This window comes from Jaculus jaculus, chromosome 6 (genome assembly GCF_020740685.1).
Source record: "Jaculus jaculus isolate mJacJac1 chromosome 6, mJacJac1.mat.Y.cur, whole genome shotgun sequence".
NCBI lineage: Eukaryota > Metazoa > Chordata > Mammalia > Rodentia > Dipodidae > Jaculus > Jaculus jaculus.
The window spans coordinates 43,722,516-43,748,858 of NC_059107.1; the positions used below are offsets into that span (position 1 = coordinate 43,722,516).

The 26,343-nt window shown below is 43.8% G+C and overlaps 1 protein-coding gene across 2 annotated transcripts; it reads left to right on the forward strand.

Moving 5' to 3' along the window:
* The first annotated feature begins 2,905 nt into the window (after positions 1–2,905).
* Positions 2,906–19,979, forward strand: Krcc1 (lysine rich coiled-coil 1). 2 transcript variants are annotated; one of them, XM_045152739.1, is made up of 3 exons: positions 2,906–3,041; positions 15,229–15,366; positions 18,668–19,979. In XM_045152739.1, exon 3 carries the CDS (start codon positions 18,690–18,692, stop codon positions 19,455–19,457), a length of 768 nt encoding a protein of 255 aa, XP_045008674.1. In that variant the 5' UTR covers positions 2,906–3,041; positions 15,229–15,366; positions 18,668–18,689; the 3' UTR covers positions 19,458–19,979. The 2 variants fall into 2 exon arrangements, with proteins under 2 accessions (XP_045008674.1, XP_045008675.1); XM_045152740.1 differs by lacking the exon at positions 2,906–3,041 and adding an exon at positions 12,007–12,078.
* The last annotated feature ends 6,364 nt before the right edge of the window (positions 19,980–26,343 follow it).

Sequence of the window (26,343 nt, forward strand, 5' to 3'; positions counted from 1 at the left end):
GCAGTAAGGTGCTTGCCTGCAAAGCCTAATGACCCAGGTTCAACTTCCTGGCACCCACATAATACCAGATGCACAAAGCAGCACATACATCTGGAGGTTGGTTTTTTTTGTGTGGGGGGGTTGTTTTGATTTTTTTTTTTTTCCTAGGTAGGGTCTCACTCTAGTTTAGGCTGATCTGGAATTCCTCTGCATTCTCAGGTTGGCCTCAAACTCATAGCAATCCTCCTACTTCTGCCTCCCGAGTGCTTTTTATTTTTTTAGGTAGGGTTTCACTCTAGCCCAGGCTGACCAGGAATTCACTATGTAGTCTCAGGGCAGCCTTTCAACTCTCAAGGAAACTCTAATCTCTGCCTCCCAAGTGCTGGGATTAAAAGTGTGTGCCACCACACCCAGCTTTACTTTTGGATTTTATTTATTTATTATTTTTTTGGTTTTCTGAGGTAGGGTCTCGCTCTAGCTCAGGCTGACCTGGAAATCACTTTGTAGTCTCAGGGTGGCCCTGAACTCATGGCAATCCTCCTACCTCTGCCTCCTGAGTGCTGGGATTAAAGGCATGCGCCACCACGCCCGGCTACTTTTGGATTTTAAAACAGGGTCCTAGGTCTGGTGTGGTGGCGCACGCCTTTAATCCCAGCACTGGGGAGGCAGAGATAGGAGGAACACTGTGAGTTCAAGACCAGTCTAAGGCTACATAATGAATTCCAGGTCAGCCTGGGCTAGAGCTAGACTCTACCAAACAAGAAAGAAGGGGGGGGGGAGGGAGGAAGAAAGGAAGGAAGAAAGAAAGAAACAGGGTCCTTATGCTAGCCTTGAACTCACTCTGTAGCCCAGGCAGGTCTTGAATTTATGATCCCCCTGCCTCAACCTACCAAATAGCAGAGATTACAGGCTTAAAATAGCCTTGCATGCCAAGCATGACAGCACATGCTCATATCTCAGCCCATGGTAGGTTGAGGCATGAGGATTACACATTTGAGACCAGTATGGGCTCCATAGTGAGATTCTGTCTCAAAAACAAACAAAAAAAAAACACTGGACACAATGGTGAAGGCACTTGCCTGCCAAGCCTAAGGACCCAGGTTTGATTCCCCAGTACCCACGTAAGCCAGATGCACAAGCAGTGGCTTTCTACACCCCCTCAAGTAAATAAATAAATGAAATTTTAAAAAGTCTTCCAAGTTACCTTAGGATACATGTAAAGTAGAAGTGTTAAGAAATGAATGAGAAATATGAATAGTAGTTACTTTTGGCTGAACGTGGTGGTACATGCTTTTAAATCCCACCACTTGGGAGGCTAAGGTAGGAAAATCAACCACGAGTTCAAGGACAACCTGGAGCTACAGCGTGAGTTCCAGGATAGCCTGGACTAGAGTGAAATCCTGCCTCAAAAAAAAAAAAAAAAAAAAAAAGTACTTCTAGACTAGGGCGTGGTGGTGCATACCTTTAATCCCAGCACTCAGGAGGCAGAGATAGGAGGGTCGGGTCGCTGTGAGTTCAAGGGTACCCTGAGGCGACAGAATGAATCCCAGGTTAGCCTGAGCTAGAGTGAGACCCTACCTCGAAAAACAAAAAAAAAGACTAAGAAAGGAATTCCTTAATAAATTCAGGAAAAGAAAGAGCAAATACAGTATGAGTATAAGCGTGGTATTAACAGAAATCAGGTAAGTCTAATGTTTGTAAATCATAAGGTGAACATGGTGCAAGGTGCAAGGTGAGGGCAGAGAAAAGTGATGACATCAGGAAGGTGGAAGAAAGCTGGTAGAACTGGCTGTAATTTTGTCCAGAAGACAATGGGGATTCAATAATGACCTCTAGTGGCAATACGGAGAGCAAACTGAAGCAGTTAAATCGGAGGGACGGAGATCTTAGCATAGCACAAGCAACAGATGATGATAACTCAACTAAGGCAATCCTGGGCGTGGGGGCACCCGGGAGGCAGAGGTAGAAGGCTGCCATGAGCTCAAGGTTAGCCTGGGCCAGAGAGAGACCATGCCTGGGAACCCCCACGTAAAGCCTGACAATATTCATCCGCAGAGGGCTGGAGAGATGGCTTAGTGGTTAAGCGCTTGCCTGTGAAGCCTAAGGACCCCGGTTCAAGGCTCGGTTCCCCAGGTCCCACGTTAGCCAGATGCACAAGGGGGCGCACGCGTCTGGAGTTCGTTTGCAGAGGCTGGAAGCCCTGGCGTGCCCATTCTCTCTCTCTCCCTCTGTCTTTCTCTCTGTGTCTGTTGCTCTCAAATAAATAAATAATGACAAAACGATCTGGTACGATCATTCTCACACACGTGTAAGTGAGCAAAGACTTAAAAAAAAAATTAGGGGCTGTATAAATGGCTGAGCGGTGAAGGCGTTTGCCTGCAGGGCCGCCGTAAAGCCAGATGCAAAAGGTGGCACATGCGTCTGGTGGCCCCAGCGCGCCCATTCTCTCTCTACCTGCTTCTCTCTTTCTCTCTCAATTGAGTACATAAAATATTTCATCGTGGCTCACTGTATCTCTGAGTTCGATGCCAGCCTGAGACTACATAGTGAATTCCAGCTCTGCCCAGGTTAAAGGCCCTGACTTTAAAATACCAAAAAGTTCAGAACAGGAGATAATACACTTCAGAGATACTTTGCCGCCCCATTCCGGAATGGTGTGTCCCGCGTCCACGGGAAAGGCGGAGCGCAGGCGCGGGGCAGCGGCGCGGGGAGAGCGCAGGCGCGGGGCGGCGGCGCGGGACGAGCGCAGGCAGGCCATGGCGGGCGGGCGGGGCCGCAGGGCTGTTTGCGGCCAGGCTTCGGCAGTGCGCACGCGCGTCAGCGCGCCCCGGGCGCCATGGCGCCGGCGCCGACCAGTGAGCCGCGGGTGGCGGTGGCGACTTCCCCTCAGGAAGTCGGGTCTCCGCCTCCTCCCCCACCCCGCCTGCTCGGCGCGGCGGAGGCGGCGGCAGCGGCAGCGGTGCTCCTGCCCCTCCGCCACCTCCCCCGCAGCCTCTTCCCCGGCCGGCGGCGTTGGCGGGGAGGGGGCAGTAGTTGTAGACGCCCGCCCCTGCTCGGAGAAGGTGAGTTCCGGCCCGGCGGCGGGGGCGGCCGCTGCTCCAGCCCCTCCGCCCGGCAGGGAAGCCGCGCCGCGCCGCGCCCGGCCGCGCCCCGCCCCGGACTGCGAAATGGCCGACCTGGCGGGGCGCGGCGCGGCCGGCCGGCCGGCGCTGCCCGTGAGCTCCCGCGCCCCGGAACGGACGCCGCCGCGCAGCGCCGGGCCGCCGGGCGGACTCTGGAGGGCCCAGGTCGCCTCGGCCGGCCGGAGTCCGAGGGGAAGGCCGGGGCCCGCACACGGCCAGGGAGAGGAAGCGGCCGCGAGGAGCGCACCGTCCCGGGAAGGACGAGCCGAGCCGAGCCGGGGAGAGCCCCGGCCGAGAGCGGACACGTCCCGCACGCAGCCAGCGGAGGCGCAGTTAGGCACTGGGCGGTTCTAGGAGCGATTCGGGAACTTTTAGGGAAGTTGAAGGCTGCTGCCGGGAGCAGAGGCTGGGCGCGGGCGCCACCGCGCCGCTCTCGAGGCCGTGAGCCTGTAAGAGACGAGTTGCTAAAGTGTTTACAACCTCAGCCCGGCGTGGTGGCGCACGCCTTTAATCCCACCGTGAATTCCAGGTCAGCCCGGGCTAGAAACACCCAAAAAACCCCCAAAACAAATCGAGATAGTCCGTGCCCTTTCAAAAAGTCAAGCTTGCTGGGCGTTGTAGCGCACGCCTTTAATTCCAGCACTCCAAAGGCAGAGGTAGGAGGATTGCTGTGTGTTCAAGGCCACTCTGAGACTACAGTAGTTAGTTCCAGGTCAGTCTGGGATAGAGCCAGACTCTACCTCAAAAAAAAAAAAAGGAAAAAAGTTTACAACCTTGAGAGTGGTTTGTGAAAAGTCACGCTGCACATAGGAGTGATAGAAACAGGTTTGAATCCATGGCTGTTGACTGTAGGAAGAAAGAATTCTAATATGTTCAGGGGTGATTTAGGCCTTTTAAAGCAAGAAGTATGAGGAAAGGAACAGTCTAGAAGGAGCAGATGAAAAATTATACAGGCTTAGTCATTGTAAATGCAAGTAGGCCAGCCTTGTTTATGTGAATTGTTGAAATTGAAAACGGAAGGAACAGCTTTCTAGTCCTAGGAAAAGTCATAAATTCCAAGTCACTAGTTTAAATCCTAATTAGCAAATGCTTTCTTTTTAAAGAGAGATGGTGCACGCCTTTAATCCCAGCACTTGGGAGACGGGTGGAAAGATCATCACTGAGGCAGTCCTGAAAGTACCTAGTGAATTCTAGGCCAGCCTGGGCTAGAGCAAGACCCTAGAGGTCAGGACCTGTCATTAACGTGTGGGTTAAAAGAAACAGTAAACTTTGAAGACCAGAGCTTTGAACTATGTTATTCATAGGAGTTGACCTTAGGCAAGTAGAGGCCATGTTAAATTTGATTAAGTCTTTGTACAGGGAGTTGGATAGTTTTGGATACAGTTTTCACCAACAGGTACTAGGAAACACAAAAAAGTTACTTGTTAGCCATCCCAGTTTTAGTGGGCAGGCACTACATTAGTTGGAAACGTCTTACTTGCTTGCTAGCAACTCAGATAAACTTTAAAGTAGTTTAGAAATCATTTTAAACTGTGATGCTTGAGTCCCCCTGCAGATTTCAGGAAAACGACTTTTTAAAAAAATATTTGCTGTATTGCCCTAGGCTGCTTTTTCTCTCCAGTGATGAAAGCCAGAGTACTACCAAGTAACCTAGATTCCTTTTATCCAGAAAGACACCCGTAAATATAACCCCATAAAAAAAGCTTAACAGTAGGTTTTTTTTTATTATTATTATTTGAGAGCAACAGACAGAGGCAGATAGAGAGTGGGCGCGCCAGGTCCTCCAGCCAATGCAAACAAACTCCAGACTCATGCACCTCCTTGTGCATCTGGCTAATGTGGGTCCTGGGGAATCAAGCTTGGAACCAGGGTCCTTAAGCTTCACAGGCAAGCGCTTAACTGCTAAACCATCTCTCCAGCCCCCAAATAGGTATTTTTATCTTTTACACAGTCCACTTTGGATAAATGGCAAAGTAAAATCCTTAAAACTGCATGTTATATATAAAATTCCATTCAGTAAGAATGTCAATTTGTTACAATTAGATGGATGTTTTCTATTAGCTTGAAATAGTACTGTGAGATAAATACAATCTGAGGTTTTATTTTTGTTTGCATGACAAACTTCATGCCTGTCACCAGGTATGCCTGAGCAGCTAAGAAATATCAAGCCTACAATTCTTTTTGGCTCCTAGGCCAAACCACAGAAAGATTTGGAAATAGCTCTTCATGGAAAAATGGCTTATTTTTTTGGCCAAACTCAGCATCTAAATGGGGGGAGGGGCAATGACTTTGAATAGGTACAAAATACTTAAAATGTTGACAGTAACCTTTCTGTACCACTTCAAGGTGGTAAAATGAGAATAGTGGAATAGGAGCCTTGACTGGTAATAGATTTTAGTGCTAGCTATTTCACAAGACCCTAAGAAAGTCCCAGACTGTTGGGACTTGAATTTTGTCATTTATTGAATAGGGTAATGAGACTAATCCAATGGTTCTCATCAAAGTATCCACACCCCTCAACCTGGGAAATACACTGGTGTATCATTGCACAGGAGGGACATGATAAGAAAGCACAGGCACTATGGGTATCTATTGAGTATAGGCCACTACCACCACAAGCACCCTGAAATGCATGGGACCACTCTACACCAAAGGGTTACCTTAGACCATATATCAGTATCAAGGTGGAGGAACCATGCACTAACCAACTCAGGACCTGTATAGCTTTAGTTGTGAACTGACTTAGCAGTGCTGTGTTACTCTTTCCCTGGTGTGTGTAGGGTTCCATAATTTATAAAACATGAAACATTGGCCTCTAAATGCCATACAGCAACTTAACCAAAAACAATTACCTCTTGCCTATTTCCAGTAAATATCCCTCATTGCCACCACTAACTGCCACATGACAACTTGTAAATTTTTACTGTGTTACATTTAAAGCACTAGTAGCACTCATACATGTATATATACATGATTGGGGGGTGGAGATGAGGCAGGGTGTTATCTAGCCCAGGCTGGCCTTGAACTTCCTGTGTAGCTGGAGGTGAATTTGAACTCCTGATCTTCCTGCCTTTGCTTCCCAGGTGTTGGGATTATAGCCATGTGCCATCATGCCTATATATACTATATACAAAATACACGTTATTTGGCCGGGCATGGTGGTGCACGCCTTTAATCCCAGCATGTGGGAGGCAGAGGTTGGTGAGGAGCACCATGAGTTCTAGGCCACCCTGAGATTACATCATAATTCCAGGTCAGCCTGGGCCAGAGTGAGACCCTACCTTGAAAAACCAAAACACACACACATACATATATATATATGTATGTATCTTCATGGAAAAATGGCTTTTTTGTCCCAGATTCAGCATCTAAATGGGGGGGGGGGGCAATGACTGAATACGTACAGAAGAATATATATATATATGTATCTTAAACCAGGCTTGGGCTAGGTATGGTGGCGCACTCCTTTAATCCCAGCATTTGGGAGGCAGAGGTAGGAGGAGGATTTCCCCAGAGTTTGAGGCCAGCCAGAGACTACGGAGTGAGTTCCAGATCAGCCTGTACTAGAGGGCTAGTCCCTACCTTGGAAAAACGTACAACAGAAACACAGAAAGGACAGAAGCCAGACTTAGTATGATATCGCATGCCTGGTTATCAGAATTATCCTGCTTCCAATTACTATAGTTTCATTCTCACCTTCAAAATAGGATCACTAAAACTATTTCGAGTTTGGCTTAGTGGTATACGTCTTTAATCCCAGCATTTGGGAGGCTGAGGGGCTCCTTAAGCTTGAGGTCAGCCTGGTTTACAAAGTGAGACAGTGTTTCAACACAGATCCTGTCTCAAAAAAAAATCATTACAGCCATTACTTCTGAAACAAAGGAAGTGCCAAAACTTCTGAAATTAACCTGATTTTAGAGTAAATTTATATTTTAAAACAAAAGTAGTTGAGAGAAGCTATTAATGAAGTCCCTTCTAGAATGTTGTTGATTTACAATTACCTGTTTAAAATTAATTTACTCATGTGGAGAGGTACACAGCAGGGTCTCTTGCCCTGCAAACTAATGTCAGACTCGGGTCACTTTTTTGTGAGTGCTGGGGAATTGAACCCAGACCCACAGCCTTTACCGACAAAGCACCTTTAACCTCTGAGTCATCTCCCAGCCCCTAATTTATCATTATCTTAAATACAGTATATTTTTGTTGTTGTTTTTAGGTTTTTTTTTCAAGTTAAGGTCTCACTCTAGCCCAGGCTGACCCTGGAACTCACTGTGTAGTCCCATATTGACCTTGAACTCACAGCAATCCTACCTTTATCTCCTGAGTGCTGGGATTAAAAGTGTGTGCCACCATTCCTGGATGAGAACAATTTTATAAAATATATATTTGAGAGAGGAAGAGGCAGATAGAATGGGCACACCAGGGCCTCTAGCCACTGCAAAGGAACTCCAGATACGTGCACCGCCTTGTGCATCTGGCTTACGTGGTTCCTGGGGACTTAAACCTGTTTCCTTTGGCCTTGCAGGCTAAGCCATCTCCAGCCCAGAGTACTTTTTTTGTTCTTTGAGAGAGAAAGACAGAATGAGCACCAGGGTCTTCAGCCCCTGTGAACAAACTGCAGACACATGCACCCCCTGGTGTGCATGTGCGACATTGTACTTGCATTACTGCATCTGTCTTACTGGACCTGGAAAGTTGAACAAGATTTCTTAGGCTTTGCAGGCAAGTGCCTTAACCACTAAGCTATCTATCTAGCCCCAGATTACAATACTAATTTTATTTTATTTTTTTGTGAGGTGGGGTTTCACTCCAGTCCAGGCTGACCTGGAATTCATTATGAAGCCTCAAGGTGGCCTCAAACTTAAGGCAATCCTCCTACCTCTGTCCCCCGAATGGTGGAATTAAAGGCGTCTAGCTTACGCCCAGCAGAGTATAGAATTTTTTTTTAATTTTTTAAATTTATTTTTATTTGAGAACGACAGACACAGAGAAAGACAGAGGGGGGGAAAGAGAATGGGCACACCAGGGCTTCCAGCCCGAGTATAGAATTTTTAAACAACTGGGTTTTTTTTTTGGTTTTCGAGGTAGGGTCTCACTCTAGCCCAGGCTGACCTGGAATTTACTCTGTAGTTTCAGGGTGTCCTGGAACTCATGGAAGTCCTCCTACCTCTGCCTCTGGAGTGCTGGAATTAAAGTTGTGCGTCACCACGCTGGGCAACAACTCTTAGTTGTGTACTCTGGTAGTACTGAAAGTAAGCTTAGTTTGAAGATACCAAGCATAACAAGTACTTGCAGTTTTAAATTATACAGTCTTCACAAAAAAGCAAAACTAGACATATACAATGAAATCGGAATGTGATACTAAGCTAAATTTAGTGTATGTCTTTTTTTCAATAAAAATTTAGCTAACTCTAGCTAACACACAGATTGAACTATCAAATCAAACTCACATGAATCAGTAATATCAAGAATCAATGTTTGTTTCAACAATACATGTCATGGAGAGACCCAAATAAAGCAAAGAATTTTCCAGTGTATGAAAAATGTCTCCAAGACATTTTTTTCCCTACATGGGACTTGTATATCTCGCCCAAAATAATAGCTATGGATGGTAAGTGAGGTTCTTTGAGGGCTTCATAGTAGATTGTGTATCCTCTCAGTGTTAACCCCTAGGGAGTTACATACCTTTTGTGACATTCTTCATAGACCTGTGCCTTACAGATTTAGGGTCTGTTTACTATCAGTAATCATTAGTGGATTTCTTACTAAGAGAGTTTCAGAGATAGTCTCTTCCTCTTAGCAAGTACTCAGGCTCTACTGGGAGATTCAAGTATCACCTGCCTTTCACCTCCACCACCAGAGGGAAGAGTGGGTCATGGAATAGCTAGTGATTCTTTCCTTAAATTAGTGTACATATTTATCTTCTGCATTTGTGTATAGAATTTTTTGTTTTTTTTTTTGAGGTGGGGTCTTACTCTAGTCCAGGCTGACCTGGAATTCACTATATAGTCTCAGGGTGGCCTCAAACTCAGGGCGATTCTTCTACCTCTGTCTCTCGAGTGCTGGGATTAAAGGTGTGCGCCACCATGCTCAGCTACATATGATTTTGACTTATTTTTCAAAAGCTTTATAGAAGCCAGCACAGGTGTGCATCTATAATCCCAGCACTCAGAAGGCAGAGGCGGGAAGATTACTATAAATTCAAGGCTAGTTCTACATACATAACTAGTCCTAAACTAACCAGATCTGTGTAGCAAGACCATGAATGAAATAATGAATGGTTAGGCAGAAAGTCAAATGTTACATGATTGACATTTATCTTAGTCTATTGTGTATAAAACTTCCTAAAAGAGTTATTTCTCAGCTGGGCGTGGTAATGCATGCCTTTAATCCCAATATTTAGGAGGCAGAAGTAGGTGGATTGCAGTGAGTACAAGGCCACCCCAAAGTGACATAATGAATTCCTAGTCGGCCTGGGCTAGAGAACAAAGACCTTACCGCAAAAAATAAAAAATAAAATTAAAAAAAAGGTATTTCTCACAGTTCTATAGGCTGGTGATGTCTATACCAAGGTACTAGCATCTAGTGAAGGCCTTTTTGCCTCATTGTCCCATGGCAGAAGGCAAGAGTATATATGTGGAGAGATCAAACTTAACAATCGCAAGCCCTCTTGGAATTGACACTAATACATTCATTAAAATGATTCCCTCAGCTGGGGATGTGCCTGCCTAGTGCATGCAACGTCCCTAGCTCTGCAGAATGATTTTTGTTTCTAAAGATGGTGCTATCACATTACCTAAGCATTACTCATTAGGCTTCATTCCACATTGTTGCATTGGGTAGATCACCTTCAAACCATGTAGCATCCTGCTTGTAAACTGGCAAACTGTCTATGAAATAAACTTCAGCTATTGGGGAGCTTTAGATTGAAGGGTGGACCTTGGATGTAAATCTAATTTTGGCAAGACTATTTGGAGGGGGTTAGTCAAAGTTTTAGAAGTTTTATACATGTGGCTTGGCTTTGAGGAACTTGTATGATCCTTATTTAATAAAATTCACTCAGTCATGTTGTTGTGCCAAGACCCCTGACCAGGAGCCAAGTCCCCCGGTCACCCAGGAGTCCCCCAGAGAACCACCACAGAAGCCAAGACACTAGAATGTAAAAGCAGCAGGTTTCTTTATTGCAAGCCTAGGCCTGGGCTCCGTCCCCACAGTCCGGCACAGCAGTACTGAGGGAAAGAGCCCCAACCCTCAGAGGAAAGGGGTTTATAAAGGAAAGGTTACATCATATTGCGACTTCTAAAATGATTGGTTCTAAGAGGGTGCGCGCGGGAACTACAGCCTACTTATCTTAAGTAGTAACTTGTTTGTAGAACCTATTGCAAGAGCTGTTTGTAGAACTTATCTTTTACAAGAGGCCGGAGCCTCCGTGGCCAGGTATCTCTGGAATGTCCTTGAAGTGGAGGCTTCCCAGGAATCAAGGGTGGGGGGCTATAGCTAAGCAAGCACTGATACAGAAACAAAAATAGCACATTAGTCAGCTAGTTCCTCATCTGAGTCAAAATGGCTGTCTGACTTTAAATGGCAGCACCACTGTCCAGCCACTAAGCGAGGTCACAGAAGCCAGATGCAGCACATTACTTCTCCTTGGTCTCTCAATGTTTGTACAAACTATGGAAGAAGGTTCTCTGACATACGGAAAGATAGTGTGTGGTTCCTCCATATGGTTTTCATGTAACAGTGATGTACAGTCATCTTAACAGGGGATTGGTTCCAAGACATGCACCCCCATAATAAAATCCACAAATGTTCAAGTTTGTTTTGTAAAATAGTGTGGTTACACATACTCTATGCAAATTCTTCCATATACTTTAACTCTTGATTACTTGCAGTACCCAATACAAAGTAAATGCGACATAAGTAGTTCTTACATTGTTTCAAATGATAATATACACTTACTATAGATGTGGGGGGGGGTTGTTGTTTTTTGTTTTTTTTAGTTTTTTGAAGTAGGGTCTCTGGCCCATGCTGACCTGGAATTCACTATGGAGTCTCAGGGTGGCCTCGAACTCACGGTGATCCTCCTACCGCTGCCTCCTGAGTGCTGGGATTAAAGGCATGCGCCACCACGCCCAGCTTCTTGTGTTTTATTTTTCCCAAATTATTTTCTTTATATAGTTGGTTGAATCCAAGGCATGAAACCCACAGATAAGGAGGACTTGCTGTTGCCAGAATCAGTGTTCATAAAATTGACTGCATTTCTTGGTATTGTTTGTTGTAGAAAGGCCAAGATTGGGTTTCTTAGCCCATCTCAATACAGCTGCCCCAGGTCACTTCCATAGAGTAATCTGCAGGGGCCCCAGCTCCTCCTTCACAATGACATTTTGTGGACCAAATAAAAGTGTTATAGCCAGATGTGACAGCTGTAATTCCGTCTACTCGTGAGGCACAGGCAGGATCACAATTTTGAGCCCAGCAGTGTTAGTATTTGCCTCCCATGCATGAGTCTGACTTCCATGCCTGGAAATGTACAACAACAACAAAATTTACCATGGTAAATATTAGAGGCTTCCTGCATGTTTTCATATTAAAATTCCCATTCTTGGGGCTTGGAAGATGGTTAAAGGAGCTTGTTAGCAAATCCTGTTGGCCTGGGTAGGACTCCCCAACCCCCATGTAAATACAGACCCAAAGTACGCATGAGTCGGCTGAGCCTGCACACACACATGTGCAAAGTAATTTTTTTAAATTCTCTTGAACAAAAAGCTATTAACATAGCCTTGTAAGCATTTGTGAAGTTAACAGTGGTATAGGAAATGTTACTACTAGTTGAAGACAAAGTATTTTACATGTTCAGTGTGATCTTTTGTCTTGTTTCCCTTTACATTCTCCATAGATTATAGCACATTGAAAGAACAAAGGTTTAATCTGTGAAATAGTGCTACAGTTTGAATCATAAAAGAATTTACATTCTAAGGTAGGTTGAAAATAAAGAATGTGTACCACAAACACTTTTCTTAAGTGTAGCAGATAAACTTCATACCTGTCATCTTACTTAATCCTTCCAAAAACCCTGACCACACATAGTATTGTCCTTTGAAGGATGAGGAGACTAACTCAGAAAAGAAATAACTTGCTGACTTATACTTGGATAATTAGAATTATCCAGAACTCAAGTCTTTTAACACTAAAGCTCAATTTTCTTTTCCCCTCATCTTCCACTGTACCCAGAAAGCTGCTTAGTTTGTTAGTAACTAGTCATTTAGTCACCTTAATTCTTAACTGTAAGAACAAAGAGAGAGAGGTTATAATGTTTGAGCAGGACACTCAAAATGAATCAAAAGATATTATGCCCTTAGTGATTTCCCTTTCATTAGCTAAAGGTTGTATACACTGCAGCAATCTTACCCTTGACAGTCCCCCCTCTCCCCCCCCCCCCCCCCCCCCCCGTTCTCTTACATTCTGATACCTGGATGAGCGATTGGGTCTCTCAGGCATCGTGGATTTACTTCAGTGAAACAAAGTTGGTTATGCTTTATGTTTTAGAATCTTCATCTAGTCTGCTTTAAAGACCTCATCTAGTTTTATCTATCTTGGCAGTGACTGTATCTTGGTTCCTATATGGTTGAGATTAAAGTACCATAACTGGTTCTTGCTTAGCATTGGGTTGAGAGGACTTGGGTTGCAGTTTTGTTTTTTTTTGTTTTTGTTTTTGTTTTTTTTTGGTTTTTCGAGGTAGGGTCTCACTCTAGCCCAGGCTGACCTGGAATTCACTATGGAGTCTCAAGGTGGCCTCGAACTAATGGTGATCCTCCTACTTCTGCCTCCCGAGTGCTGGGATTAAAGGCGTGCGCCACCACGCCTGGCTGGGTTTCAGTTTTAACTCCACTGTTAATTGCTGGCAGTCACTTAGACCTTTCTGTTTCTTCAGTCTAGAAAATAGAATGTTTGTCTTGCCATAGTTGTGAGAATTAGTGAAATCAAGTATAACTTTCTAATATTTTCCTATTATCTCGACCACCAAGGATCTAAGAGCAGCAAAAAAGGATGGATAACATCTTATTTGATACTTTAGAATGCATTGAAGTTTATTGTTTGAGGTAGGGTCTCACGCTAGCCCATGCTGACCTCAAACTCACAGTGATCCTCTTCAGCTGGGACTAAAGGTTATGCACCACCACACCCAGCTTACATTGAAGTTTTTATAAAATTACAAAGTAATATTCAATTGAGAAAAAGAAAAATACATGTGAGAACGTAAAAATCATTGATAATTGTACTCAAAATATTAATTTCTCCTTTTTCCTCCTCATCTACATTTTAGTTATTCTTATGTGGCCAGTTTTAAACTGTTGGATCTTGAACCTAGAAGGTTTATTCTCTTACAAGAAGTTTGGAAGTAGACAGTGCAGAGTTATGACCGCTCCATAGTGTCATCAGAGAGGACCCAGGCATCTTCTCTTGTTGCTGTGGGGCCCTTGCTCTTCTGTTCCATGGTGACTGAACTATAGTTATGATGATGACTGAACTACAATTATGGCATCTTCATGCCAGCACTGGGGCGAGAGGGGGGGAGAAAGCCTCATGAAGGATTTGAGCTGTTTTCTTTTTCTTTTTTTTTTAGTTTAGAGAAACTTGATTAGATTGAAAGAGGAAGTGTAGAGAGCTCCTGCCATAAGGTTGGCAGGACAAGCTTTTGTTTTCTTTTGTTCTCATGTGCCAGCATGCCTAACTTGAGCTGTCTTTTCTTTCTTTTTTTTTTTTTTTTTTTGGTTTTTCGAGGTAGGGTCTCACTCTGGTCCAGGCTGACCTGGAATTAACTCTGTCATCTCAGGGTGGCCTTGAACTCATGGCAATCCTCCTACCTCTGCCTCCCGAGTGCTGGGATTAAAGGCGTGCGCCACCACGCCCGGCTTGAGCTGTCTTTATTTAAGCAGAAGTTACTCATATGGCCACGACTTGCCCCAGAATGGAAATTTTTTAATAATTATACAAAATTTTAATATTTTGTTAACTTTTTATTGGCATGTATTGTTCCTAGTGATTAATTTCATAAGGACAGTTTCTTTCAAGTACACTATGTACTTTGACAGTATTCAGATAGCAGCACTCCCTTCCCCTCTCCCACTAGTCTTCCTTTTTCTTCCCTTTGCTTTCTTGTCATTCATGTGTCTGTCAGATGGCTCAGCGGTTAAAGGTACTTTGCTGGTTCAGCTTCAGTTTCCCAGTACCCATGTAAAGCCAGATGCACAAAATGCCCATGTGTCTAGTTTATTTGCAGTGGCAAGAGGCCCGGTGAGCCTTCTCTCTCCTTGCAAACTCTGGTTGTCTTGTTTGCCCACTAAGCACCCTTAAAGAAAAGATCATTTTTGTGGGGGGTGGAGGAAAGGGTTCATTATGGCTTACAGACTCAAGGAGAAGTTCCATGATGGCAGGGGCAAACGATGGCATGAACAGAGTGGACATCACCACCTGGCCAATATCAGGTGGACAACAGCAGCAGAATTGTGCCCCCAAATCTTTCCTTTTTCCAGGGTAAAAAAAAAAAATACCTAGGGAGTTAAACTTTGTTTTTCGATTGACTGAAAGGAAAATAAAGATAAGGGCTGGAGAGATGGCTTAGCGGTTAAGCGCTTGCCTGTGAAGCCTAAGGACCCTGGTTCAAGGCTAGGTCCCCAGGTCCCACGTTAGCCAGATGCACAAGGGGGCACACGCGTCTGGAGTTCGTTTGCAGAGGCTGGAAGCCCTGGCGCGCCCATTCTCTCTCTTCCTCTATCTGTCTTTCTCTCTGTGTCTGTCGCTCTCAAGTAAATAAATAAATAAATAAATGTTTGTTTATTTAAAAAAAAAAGAAAATAAAGATAAATTATGAGGGTTTTTTTTTCTTTTTGTTTTTTTGAGGTAGGGTCTCACTCCAGCCCAGGCTGACCAGGAATTCACTATGTAGTCTCAGGGTGGCCTCGAACTCATGGTGATCCTCCTACCTCTGCCTCTCGGTGCTGGGATTAAAGGTGTGCGCCACCATGCCTGGCAAGTTGTGAGAGTTTTGAGATGATTGGTCTGTGTTGATTGGTATAGTTACAAACCTTGAGTTAATCATTAGAAAATCAATTGTGCTTGGCTTCAGGTGAAGGAGGATAAGATACTGGACAAAAGTAGATGCCTACCTCATGGTACAGTCTTCCTTTGGGGAAAGTTCATGCTGAAAAACTGAAGCAACCTGAATATGATCAAATTTCTCTACCAAGCTGTCAGTCTGATAAAGGTAAGGTTCATTCACATCTGTGCCATCTGTTATCTTTGGGCCTGGCTTTGTTCACTTAACAATGCCTTCAAAGTTCATCCATGTTGTACTGCTTATTAGCATTGCTTTTTTTTTTTTTTTTTTGAGACAGAGAGAGTATGGGCATGCTCAGACCTCTTGGCACTGTAAACCAACTCCAGATGCATGCACCACCTTGTGCATCTGGCTTTACATAGGTACTGGAGAATTGAACCCAGGCTGTCATTTGTCGCAAGCAAGTGCCTTTAACAGCTGAGTCATCTGCCCAGCCCTTCATTGAATCAATGGATGACATTTTGTTTGCCCACTTGTCAATGAATGAACATTAGGAACCTTTTATCACTGACAATATTTATTGTTTTGTGGTTATACCATCATATGGTTTATCTATTCACCTATTGATCGACACTTCAGGTTTTTTCCCTGTTTGGGTCTGTTAAAATAAACCTCCTACAAACATCCATGTAAATGTCTTTCTTGTCATATATATTCTTCTGTTTGACTAAATACCTAGCAGTGGCATAATTAGGTCATTGGGTAAGTACATATGTAATTTCTCTCTCTCTCTTTTTTTTTTTTTGTTTTTTTTGTTTTTTCAAGGTAGGGTCTCACTCTAACTCAGGCTGTCCTAGATTTCTCTAAGAAATTGCCACACTTTTAAAATGGTTGTACCCTCTTACACTTCTTTTTTTTTTTTGGTTTTTCGAGGTAGTCTCACTCTGGCTCAGGCTGACCTGGAATTCACTATGTATTCTCAGGGTGGCCTCGAACTCTCAGTGATCCTCCAACCTCTGCCTCCCAAGTGTTGGGATTAAAGGTGTGCGCCACCACGCCCGGCCCTCTTATCTATAGACAAATAATTAGCATTCCACTTCTGTACCTCCTCACCAGTCAGTCTTTTTAATTTCTGTTACTCCGTTGAGTATATAGTGAAATCTCATTGTGATTTTATTTCATTTTCTTGGTACCTATTGGTCTTCAACATCTTTTGTTTTTTTGAGGTAGAGTCTCTGTACTAGGCTGTCCCGGAATTCACATTGTAGTCTCAAGCTAGCCTGGAATTAATAGCATTCCCCCTACTTCTGCCTCCCAAGTGCAGGAATTAAAGGGGTACGCCACCACATGTGGCCTGTCTTCAACATCTTTCCGTGTGCTTATTAACTGTTTGTATATATTCTCTTCGGAAGTGTCAAATATTTTTATGTTTTATCATATTTGTTACATTATGATGCTAGTCATGATTTTCATAGCACTAAAATAGAAGCTAATTTTTCTAACCAAATTTAGTTTCATTTAGACTTGCTTTTTTTATCTCTTTTTTTTTTTTTTTTTTTTTGGTTTTTTGAGGTAGAGTCTCACGTTGGCTCAGGCTGACCTGGAATTCATTCTGTAGTCTCGAACTCTTGGCAATACTCCTACCTCTGCCTCCCAAATGCTGGAATTAAAGGCATGCGCCACCACTTGCTTAGACTTGCCATAGACTTGCTTTTATATCTCAAACTTCCAGAAAAATATCCAGTCATTAGTGATTCTAGAGTGCTCTGACAGGCTCATTTGTGCTAAAAGGGGAGCGATAGTTAATTCTACCTGAGGGTTTGCTGTTGCTTTCTTATTTGGGGAGATAAAATATATTACAAGAAAATTTTAAGTCGTTATCATCTCCAAATCAAATAAAAACCACCAGGTCTGAGTTTCATTTTTATTTATTTTTTCAAAGTAGGGTCACTCTAGCCTAGGCCAATCTGGAACCCACCCTGAGTCCCAGACTGTCCTCAACCTCAGAAATCCTCCTACCTCTGTCTCCAGAGTGCTGAAATTAAAGGCATGCAGCACCACACCCAGCTTGAGTTTCTTTGAAAAAATTTTTTCTGCATCATTTCTATGTCATGTTCATATGTTGTCTCCACCATTTTCCTCCCTTATCCCTCCTACTGGTACTTTCAGAGAACAAATCACAAGAATTCTAGAATTCTGTTTGTGTTGTTACCAATCAGAAGCAATGGAATGAAATCTAAATACTATACAGATGACAGAATTCTGTCCCTCCTCCATCTCTCATACCATATACATAAGAGTTGGGTTCATCTTATAGCTGAATTATGTACATCATTCCCAAACCACTTTATAAACATCATAGCTTGTTGTTATTAAGCCTTAGAGTATTATAGTCAGGTGAGTGTGTACATTTATTTTTGCTTGAGTAAACAATATTTTTAAATTTTTTTTTCCTCAAGGTAAGGTCTTATTCTAACCCAGGGTGACCTGGAACTCACTCTGTAATTCCAGGCTGGCCTCTGTTTTTTTTTTTTTTTTTTTTGTTGTTGTTGTTATTATTTTGTTTTTGAGTTAGGGTCTCACTGTAGCCCAGGCTGACCAGGAATTCACTATGTAGTCTCAGGGTGGCCTCGAACTCTCGGCGATCCTCCTACCTCTGCCTCCCGAGTGCTGGGATTAAAGGTGTGCGCCACCATGCCCACCCAACCTCTCAGGCTGGCCTCAAACTCATGATGATCTTCCTACTTCTGTCTCCCAAGTGCTGGGATTAAAGGCGTGCACCACCGCACCCAGTTTAAGAGTAAACAATATTTTTAAGATTAAATTACTTTTCTGTGGTTCTGTTACTTAGAAAGTAATGTACAGCCAGGCGTGGTGGCGCACGCCTTTAATCCCAGCACTCGGGAGGCAGAGGTAGGAGGATCGCCGAGAGTTCGAGGCCACCCTGAGACTACATAGTGAATTCCAGGTCAGCCTGAGCCAGAGTGAGACCCTACCTCGAAAAACCAAAAAAAAAAAAAAAAAAAAAAAAGAAAGTAATGTACAGGAAACTGATTCATCAGAACTTTGAAAGCAAACATTCAAGCCAGGTGTGGTGTATACCTCTGTAATCCTAGCACTTAGGAGATAAAGGTAGGAGGACTTCTGTGAGTTTGAGGCCAGCCTGGAACTACACAGTAAGTTCCAGGTCCTCCTGGGTTAGAGAGAAACCCTATCTCAAAAAGGATGAAGAAAGAAAGAAGTTAAGCTAAACATTAATATGGGGCCACCTACAAACAAGTAGTTCTCACTTCACACATCCTTATGTGGCTTACATTTTTAACCCTATGATAACATCTTATGTATCATATCCTTTCTACACTCTTGCTCACAATTTAATATTTAATATTAAGTGTTAATAGTAAACTAAGTATTAATTTGTTTAGACTGTTTTTAAAGCTTTAAGAACAAAATAATTTTTCATTACAAAATAATCAAAGTAAGGATTTTTCTCCTGTCTTCTCCACAGAAAAACCCTTTTTGTCACCCTAATGAAGCATTCAAACAAGTCCTGTGACTCTTTTCAAGATGAACTTGAAAATTACATTAAAGCACAGAAAGCCAGAGGCCTAGAGCCAGAGACTTCTTTCAGAAGGATGAGAGAGGACTATTTAAGAAATGGTAGGTACAGAGAAGAGGCTGATTCCAGACCCAGGTACAGAATGTTTGACCCAGGATTTTCATCTGGAACCATCCAGACCCATCCAAGATCATGCAGTATTTCACAAACCGTACAGAACCGGTTCCCAGCTCACAACAGCAAGCTATCACTAGACACTCTGGGTTACTGTCAGTTTAGCAGGGACTATTTCTCAGAAAAAACAGTGCCCCTGAACTTTAGTCAGCAAGAATACAATTGTGGCTCATACAGCCTAGAGTTTGGAGTTCACAAACACCTCTGCTCAGGTTACAGCACCAGCGACTCTCATGCCAGTCATAAACATATGCATCCAAAGAGGAAAAGGCACCTAGGAGAAGACAGAGAAAGAACTGAGAAAGAGCGGCCCAAGCATGAGAGAAAAAGAAGTTCTGAGGAAGTGGATTTAAACAAACAAAAGAGCATCCAAAGAAAGAAACCGAAGGGAGAAACAGAAACTGAACCAGTCAGTACAGAAAAGCTTAAGACTCGAAAAGAGAGAAAAACCCGAGATGAAGCCTCTAAGAGAGAGGACCGCAAGCGCAGAAAGGAGAAGAAGGAACAGGGCGAAGAAAGGACGGAGGAAGAAATGCTCTGGGACCAGTCTATCCTTGGATTTTGAAACTCTTCAATTGGTTCTCCTGGGATTAAGTTGAAAAATATTTGAGAGCTTGGTTTCATGATACTCATGCCACTTATCCTATGTCAAGAGGTACTTTAATTTCTGACAGTGAGCACAAAGTATTTAGTTTGCTTGTTTTCCAATATGAAAATTACATTTTCTAAAAGCGTCATTACATCTTACATATAATTTCCCTTTATGAGAGTGGTGCTGCTTTTTGTTAAATTGCTGTGATGGAATTATTTTCCCTTGGGAGACCCATTTATTTTAAATTGGAGGATTAACACTTTGCAGAATCTATGTTTTGGTTGGGTTTGTTTTAGTTTTGTGTCAGGTATTTTTATGCTCACTGGTTTTCTATGAAGCAATTTAGACTTCCTTTGTTAGATCTAACTTGCAGTGTTGGAGAGTGAAATACATTATAATAAGCTTATCTTACATACAGTTCCAAAAGTTTCAGCATCTTCACACAAATTCAGTTTCTAATCTGGGAATGTTTATAATAAAGTTCTAATTTCTGAATGTTCAGTGTCAGTGATTTTCTTCTGGGAGGGAGAAGCAGTTAACTGCATACGTTCCTTAGGTACTACGTTACCAAGCATATTCAGATTTTGCAATAGAAGTCTATGACAACAGTTTTCTGAAATTTGAAACTAAAGAGAGGAATTTATAAGATATAAAATGTTATTAGATTATTCTATCTTGGCAACAGTGTACAAATTATTCAGTAAGATACCAAGGTGCTATGATTTAAGAATGAACAGCACCACACAACTGAGCATTAACCTGCACAGATATATCCTGTAAATCTTTAAAAAAGAAGAAAACTATTCTAAAAGCCAGGCGTGGAGGTGCACGCCTTTAATCCCAGCACTCGAGAGGCAGAGGTAGGAGGATTGCCGTGAGTTCAAGACCACCCTGAGACTCCATAGTGAAATCCAGGTCAGCATGGGCTAGAGTGAGACCCTACCTCGAAGGAAAAAAAAAAAACAAAACTATTCTAGTAAAAACCATAGGATGGGAGAGAAGGCTTAGCAGTTAAGGCCCTTGCCTGCAAAACTAAAAGACCCAGGTTCAATTCCCCAGGACCCATGTAAGCCAGATGCACATGGTGGTCCATGTGTCTGGAATTCATTTGCAGCGCCTAAAGGCCCTGGTGCATCCATTGTCTTATCTGCCTCTTTTTCTCCCACCACCTTTCAAATAATAAAATTAAAGAATAAGAAAAAAACAAATACTGAACCAGGCATGGTTGCACACGCCTTCAATCTGAGCACTCAGTAGGCAGAGGTAAGAGGATCACTGTGAGTTCGAGGCCACCCTGAGCCTCCATAGTAAATTTCAGGTCAGCTTAAGCTACAGTGAGACCTTACCTCGAAAAACCAAAGGGAAAAAACAGGACTGGAGAGATGGCTTAGTGGTTAAGCACTTGCCTGCAAAACCAAAAGTCCTCGGTTTGATTCCCCAGTGCCCATGTAAACCAGATGCACAAGGTAGTGCATGCATCTGGAGTTGGTTAGCAGTGGCTGGAAGCCCTGGAATACCCATTCTCTTATTCTGCCTCTTCCCTCTCTCAAAAGAAAAACATAAATCCTGAGCAGCGGAAGAGTTACATGTATATGATATTAACAATATTACACAATAATATTAAAAAATGTGCAGAAACTTTTTGCCCTAAAATGTCAATTGGAACCCTGTTTCCACAATCCCATTCAGTATTCAAATAGATGACAAGAAGTCTATAAAACTGAAGCTGAGCTTTTGCTTGCTCTTTGATCCCTGCTTTGGCCTCTTTGTCCCCTTTAGAAAGGGCACTTCTGAAAGAGCAAAAACTAATATAAATAGGCAAGTTCCGGCTAAATTTGGAAAAAATCAAAACCAGAGTTTAGAGCCCGGCGTGGTGGCGCACGCCTTTAATCCCAGCACTTGGGAGGCAGAGTAGGAGGATCACCTTGAGTTCAAGGCCACCCTGAGACTACATAGTGAATTCCAAGACAACATGAGCTAGAGTGAGACCCTACCTCAAAACAAACAAAAAAAAAATTTTTTTTAAATGAGTCAGGTGTGGTGGTGCACACCTTTAATCCCAGCACTCAGGAAGCAGAGGCAGGAGAATTCAAGGCCAGCCTGGAACTACACATTCTAGGTTGTCCTGAGCTAGAGTGAGACCCTATCTCAAACCCTCCCCCCAAAAAGGGGGGCTAGCTTGTGTGCTCCTTTGAGGCGGCAGCAGGCCGCGGTTGGGCGAACTGTGGAAGTAGTTTCACCTCCTGGGGCTCTAGCGCACTCCCCCCAAACCCCGGCCTCCCACAATCCCTGTTGCAGTTGGTTCTTCTGGTTCTCGGCCCACACATCCGAGGAATGCGGGGTCCCCCTCATGAAGCCAATGGAGGCCACGCAGTTCTTGGTCCTCTCAGTAAAAAAAAAACAAAAAAAACAAAAAAAAAAAACATAGAGCTTGAGAGCTGTAGAGATGGATCAGTTGTTAAGGCACTTGCCTGCAAAGCCAGAGGACCCAGGTTCAGTTCCCCAGCACCCACGTAAGCCAGATGCACAAGGTGGTGCATGCGTCTGGAGTTTATTTACAGCGGCTGAACGCACAGGCACGCCCATTCTCTATCTGCCTCTCAAATAAATAAGCTTAAAAAAAAAAAAAAAAAACGGGCTGGAGGGATGGCTCAGCGGTTAAGACGTTATCCTGCAAAGCCAAAGGACGCAGGTTCAATTCCACAGGATCCACATAAACTAGATACACAAGGTGACGCACCCGGCTGGAGTTCATTTACAGTGGCTAGAAGCCCTAGAGTGCCCATTCTCTTTCTCTGCCTCTCTCTAATAAATGAATAAAAATAAATAAAATTTTAAAAACTATAACTTGAGAGTAGCTACCAAATGAATTAATATTGAGAACAATGTGCCTACATTATGCCAGGAAGGAACTGGGGTACCGGGGAGGGGCGGGGAGTGAGAACTTGGACGCTTCCCTAGACAGCTTGCATGCAGATAATGAAAGGAAGCCAGCCCAGGGTAAGGGCAACCTCAGTCCAGCGGGGGGGAAGAGGAGAGCACTACAGCCAGTTTGTTTGTTGGGCTGGGAGTAGTCTTTGGGAAAAAGCTTCCCTAAACAAGAGACATCTACAAAATCTCAATTGAAAGGCCATTAAATCCAAATGCATAAGCAAGAAAACAGTTGTGCTTTGACAAACCAGAATTTTCTCTGTAAGTGAAGTCTTATGGCTGGGAAGAAAGTAAGATTTCTATAAGCTATGTTAAGGAACTAGGATTCTTCCTTGGGACAGTGAAGTCATTGAAGGCCCTAAGCAAGTTCCACCCTTCTTTCAAAAGACCACTTTCCTACAGGGTCCGAAGCTCACTCCAATCATAACATTTGGCTCTATCTAGGTAGTGTGAGTGAATGGAGCTTTTCCCTAGCAAGCAGAGCTGAAGGCTACAAACAGAAACATGGGTGCCCCTGGGAAGAGGAGCAGAGGACTTGGAAGAAACCATCGGGTCCAGAGGAAAGGTGCTTCATTTTCAGTGTCTGCAAGAGCTTAGAGGGAAGGATTTGTGCCTGATGGCTTGCATAGGCCAGTCCTGAATCAACGCCTTGCTGTGGGCACAGTCTGTCACTTACAGGTTGAGGCAGGCAAGGCAGAATGAGACCCTGAAAGACCAAGCAGGGGCCTGAGTCTGGGTCCTAAAGAGAGGTTTTGGCCAGAACCAAGAAGGGGAGCAGAAAGGCAAGGCCTGTGCCATGCTTCTTATTTCTGCAGTCCAGTAGATGGTGACACTGGGCTGATAATAAAGATGTCTTAGCATTCCTGCAACAGTGTTGTGTAACAATTACATATGTAGTGTTGATATGGTACTGGGTACTGTTGCAGTCTGGTTCACATTGCTGGTAGAAATCACCCAACCGAGAGCAGCTCCTGGGAAAAAGAGGTGTATTTTGGCTTATAGGCTCCAGGGGAAGCTCCACAATGGCAGGGGAAATGATGACATGAGCAGAGGGTGGACATCACCCCCTGGCCAATGTAAGAGGGACAATAGCAACAGGAGAGTGTGCCAAACACTGGGAAGGGGAAACTGGCTATAACACCCATAAGCCTGCCCCCCTAAAATACACTCCCTCCAGGAGGCATTAATTCCTAAATCTCCATCAGCTGGGAACCTAGCATTCAGAACACCTAAATTTATAGGGGACACCTGAATCAAACCACCACAGGTACTGATGATTTAGAGTATATAGGAGGATCTGCACAGGTTATCTACAAATCCTGCATCATTTTCTATAAGGGGCTTCAGCATCCACTGATTTGGGTGTTTACAGGGGTCCTAGAACAACCCCCATGGATACCAATGGACCATATAGTCTTGGTGAAGCATTAGGGAGCCCATGCTTATCACAGGTACTGAATCTATAAAAGCTGCCCAAAGATGAAATCAGTGCCCACCTCCTAAATACGAGTGACGGCCACACGAGGCTGAGAGTGACTAGTCACACTGCACAGGAGCCTCGGTTCTCCACCTGTTAGTTCTGCCAGATTTCTTCACATGGTAAACAAACATTCTTTTCTTTTTTAAAAAAAGATTCTTTTAAAGATTTATTTCATTAATTTATTAGAGAGAGAGAGTGAGAATGTGCGCACCAGGTCCTTTACCACTAAGCCATCTCTCCAGCCCAAACATTATTTTTACAAAAACATTTTTTTCTTGTTTTTTTTTTTGAGGTAGGGTCTCACTGTAGTCCAGGCTGACCTGGAATTCACTGTTTTCTCAGGGTGGCCTTGAACATATAGCAACTCTCCTACCTCTGTCTCCAGAATGCTGGGATTAAAGGCATATGCTACCATGCTTAGCTAGTAAACATTCTTTTTAAAAAATATATATATATTTTGCTTATTTTTATTTATTTCAGAGCACCAGACAGAGAGAGAAAGAGGCAGAGAGAGAGAGAGAGGAGAGTGGGCGCGCCAGGGCTTCCTGGGGAACTGAGCCTCAAACTAGGCTCCTTAGGCTTCACAGGCAAGTGCTTAACTGCTAAGCCATCTCTCCAGACCCTCTCTTTTATTTTGATGTTATGATATTTTCCTCCTGTTATGATGGTCTTCTGTAGGTAGTGTCAGGCACTGTGAGGTCATGGATATCCAGGCCATTTTGTGTCTGTAGGAGCATGTTGTAAGGAGTCCTATCCTTCCTTTGGCTCTTACATTCTTTCCGCCACCTCTTCAGCAATAGACCCTGAGCTTTGGAAGATATGATAGAAATATTGCAGTTCTGAGCACTTCTGTCACTTCTTTCCAGCACCATGATACCTTCTGAGTCATGCCAAGGCCACTGCCATCTGAAAAGAGAAAAGTGAGAGTAGCATTAATATAAGGGTGTGAATATTAAGAGAACTTCTTACTGGGCAGTTTGATAAGCATAGTATACACATTTAGCCAAACAGCAGCAGATGTTACACCCCTAGGGCTCATGACTACCCTTGTTTAGTTTTCAGTATCAGGGATGTATTCCCTCCCATGGAGTGGGCCTCCAGTCCAATTAGAGGGCAATTGGTTTCCACCATGACAGACAACGTGCCACTATTGCACGTTGGTTCATGTGGCCTGGCTGGCAAAATTTAAGACTTGCAGTGCCCAGAGCCATTTTGCTGTAATGACTAAATCAAGTTTCTGTTTCTCTAAGTTTCTGTGTCTGAGCTGGGGCCACAAATGGTTCCCTGGTCACTGTCCCCAGGATTCTATATTCATAATGTTCCAGGAAGTAACTTAACTGTAATGGCTGGTCTGCTTCTGTCACCATGCTTGCTTGCCTCTGAAAATCCCTTACCCTGTGATTTCTATGGTTTCCCCCTATAAAAGGAGCCTGAGAAGCTGACTCGGGGCTGCTCTCTACACCCCCACCTTAGGGAAGAAGCTGCCAGACCGGCTTTATTGTGCACAATTAAAAGCTTGCTTCAATTTGGCCATAATTTGTGGTCAGTGGTCTTTATTCTTCATGAATTCTGGGTTAACATAATGGAGGACCCAGCAATATGGAGACTCCCAACCCAAATTCAAAAGCCGGACCCTTCTCTCTGAGCCCCAGGGACTGAAGTGTTGCTCCCAGGGGGTGTACACCTTGAAGATGTTCCCAGGCCCCGGGACACGCTTTCTGCTCCACTGACAGTCACGGTGAGCAGCCGCACAAAAGTGAAACCAGCAAGCACCTGTCTGGGGAGGCCTCAATCGGAAGTCACAGCTTCTTTTCTATGACAATTGGTCTGGGTTGAGATCTCACTTGGGGACAGAGAGGTGTTTGATGAGGCACATGCATACTCATGTCCAGGGCAATTGCAAGTCATTGCACTGCCCATTTGCTTCAGGATAACTGCGGAGCCCACATTGTCCACTTGGTCCTGGTTCTAGGCAATAGCAAGACATTGCGTTGTCTACTTGGTTTTGGTTTGGGGGCCCATATATCATTCAATTGTCATCTGTCTTTTGTCCTTCTTTCATTTGTTCTTTTATGTTTTGTCTTTCTGTTTGTGTTTGTTTTGTCCTTCTGTGCTTAACATTTTTGGATCCTCCTAGGAACTGTTGTATATCAAGTCACAGGTTGTCCTGGAAGACCTGGACACCCTGACCACCCCAGGTAAGTTGAAAATTGGAAATTAAAAATTGGAATTGAGGGGTTAGAGAGATGGCATAGCGGTTAGGCACTTGCCTGTGAATCCTAAGGACCCCGGTTTGAGGCTTGACTTCCCAGGACCCACGTTAGCCAGATGCAAAAGGGGGCACACACATCTGGGGTTTGTTTGCAGTGGCTGGAGGCCCTGGCACCCCCATCCTCTATCTACCTCTTTCTTTCTCTGTCTGCCGCTCTCAAATAAATAAATAAAAAT

Bases quoted from the DNA above. Each gene is read 5' to 3' on its own strand.
- Krcc1 (XM_045152739.1), top strand. From the start codon at position 18,690: ATGAAGCATTCAAACAAGTCCTGTGACTCTTTTCAAGATGAACTTGAA.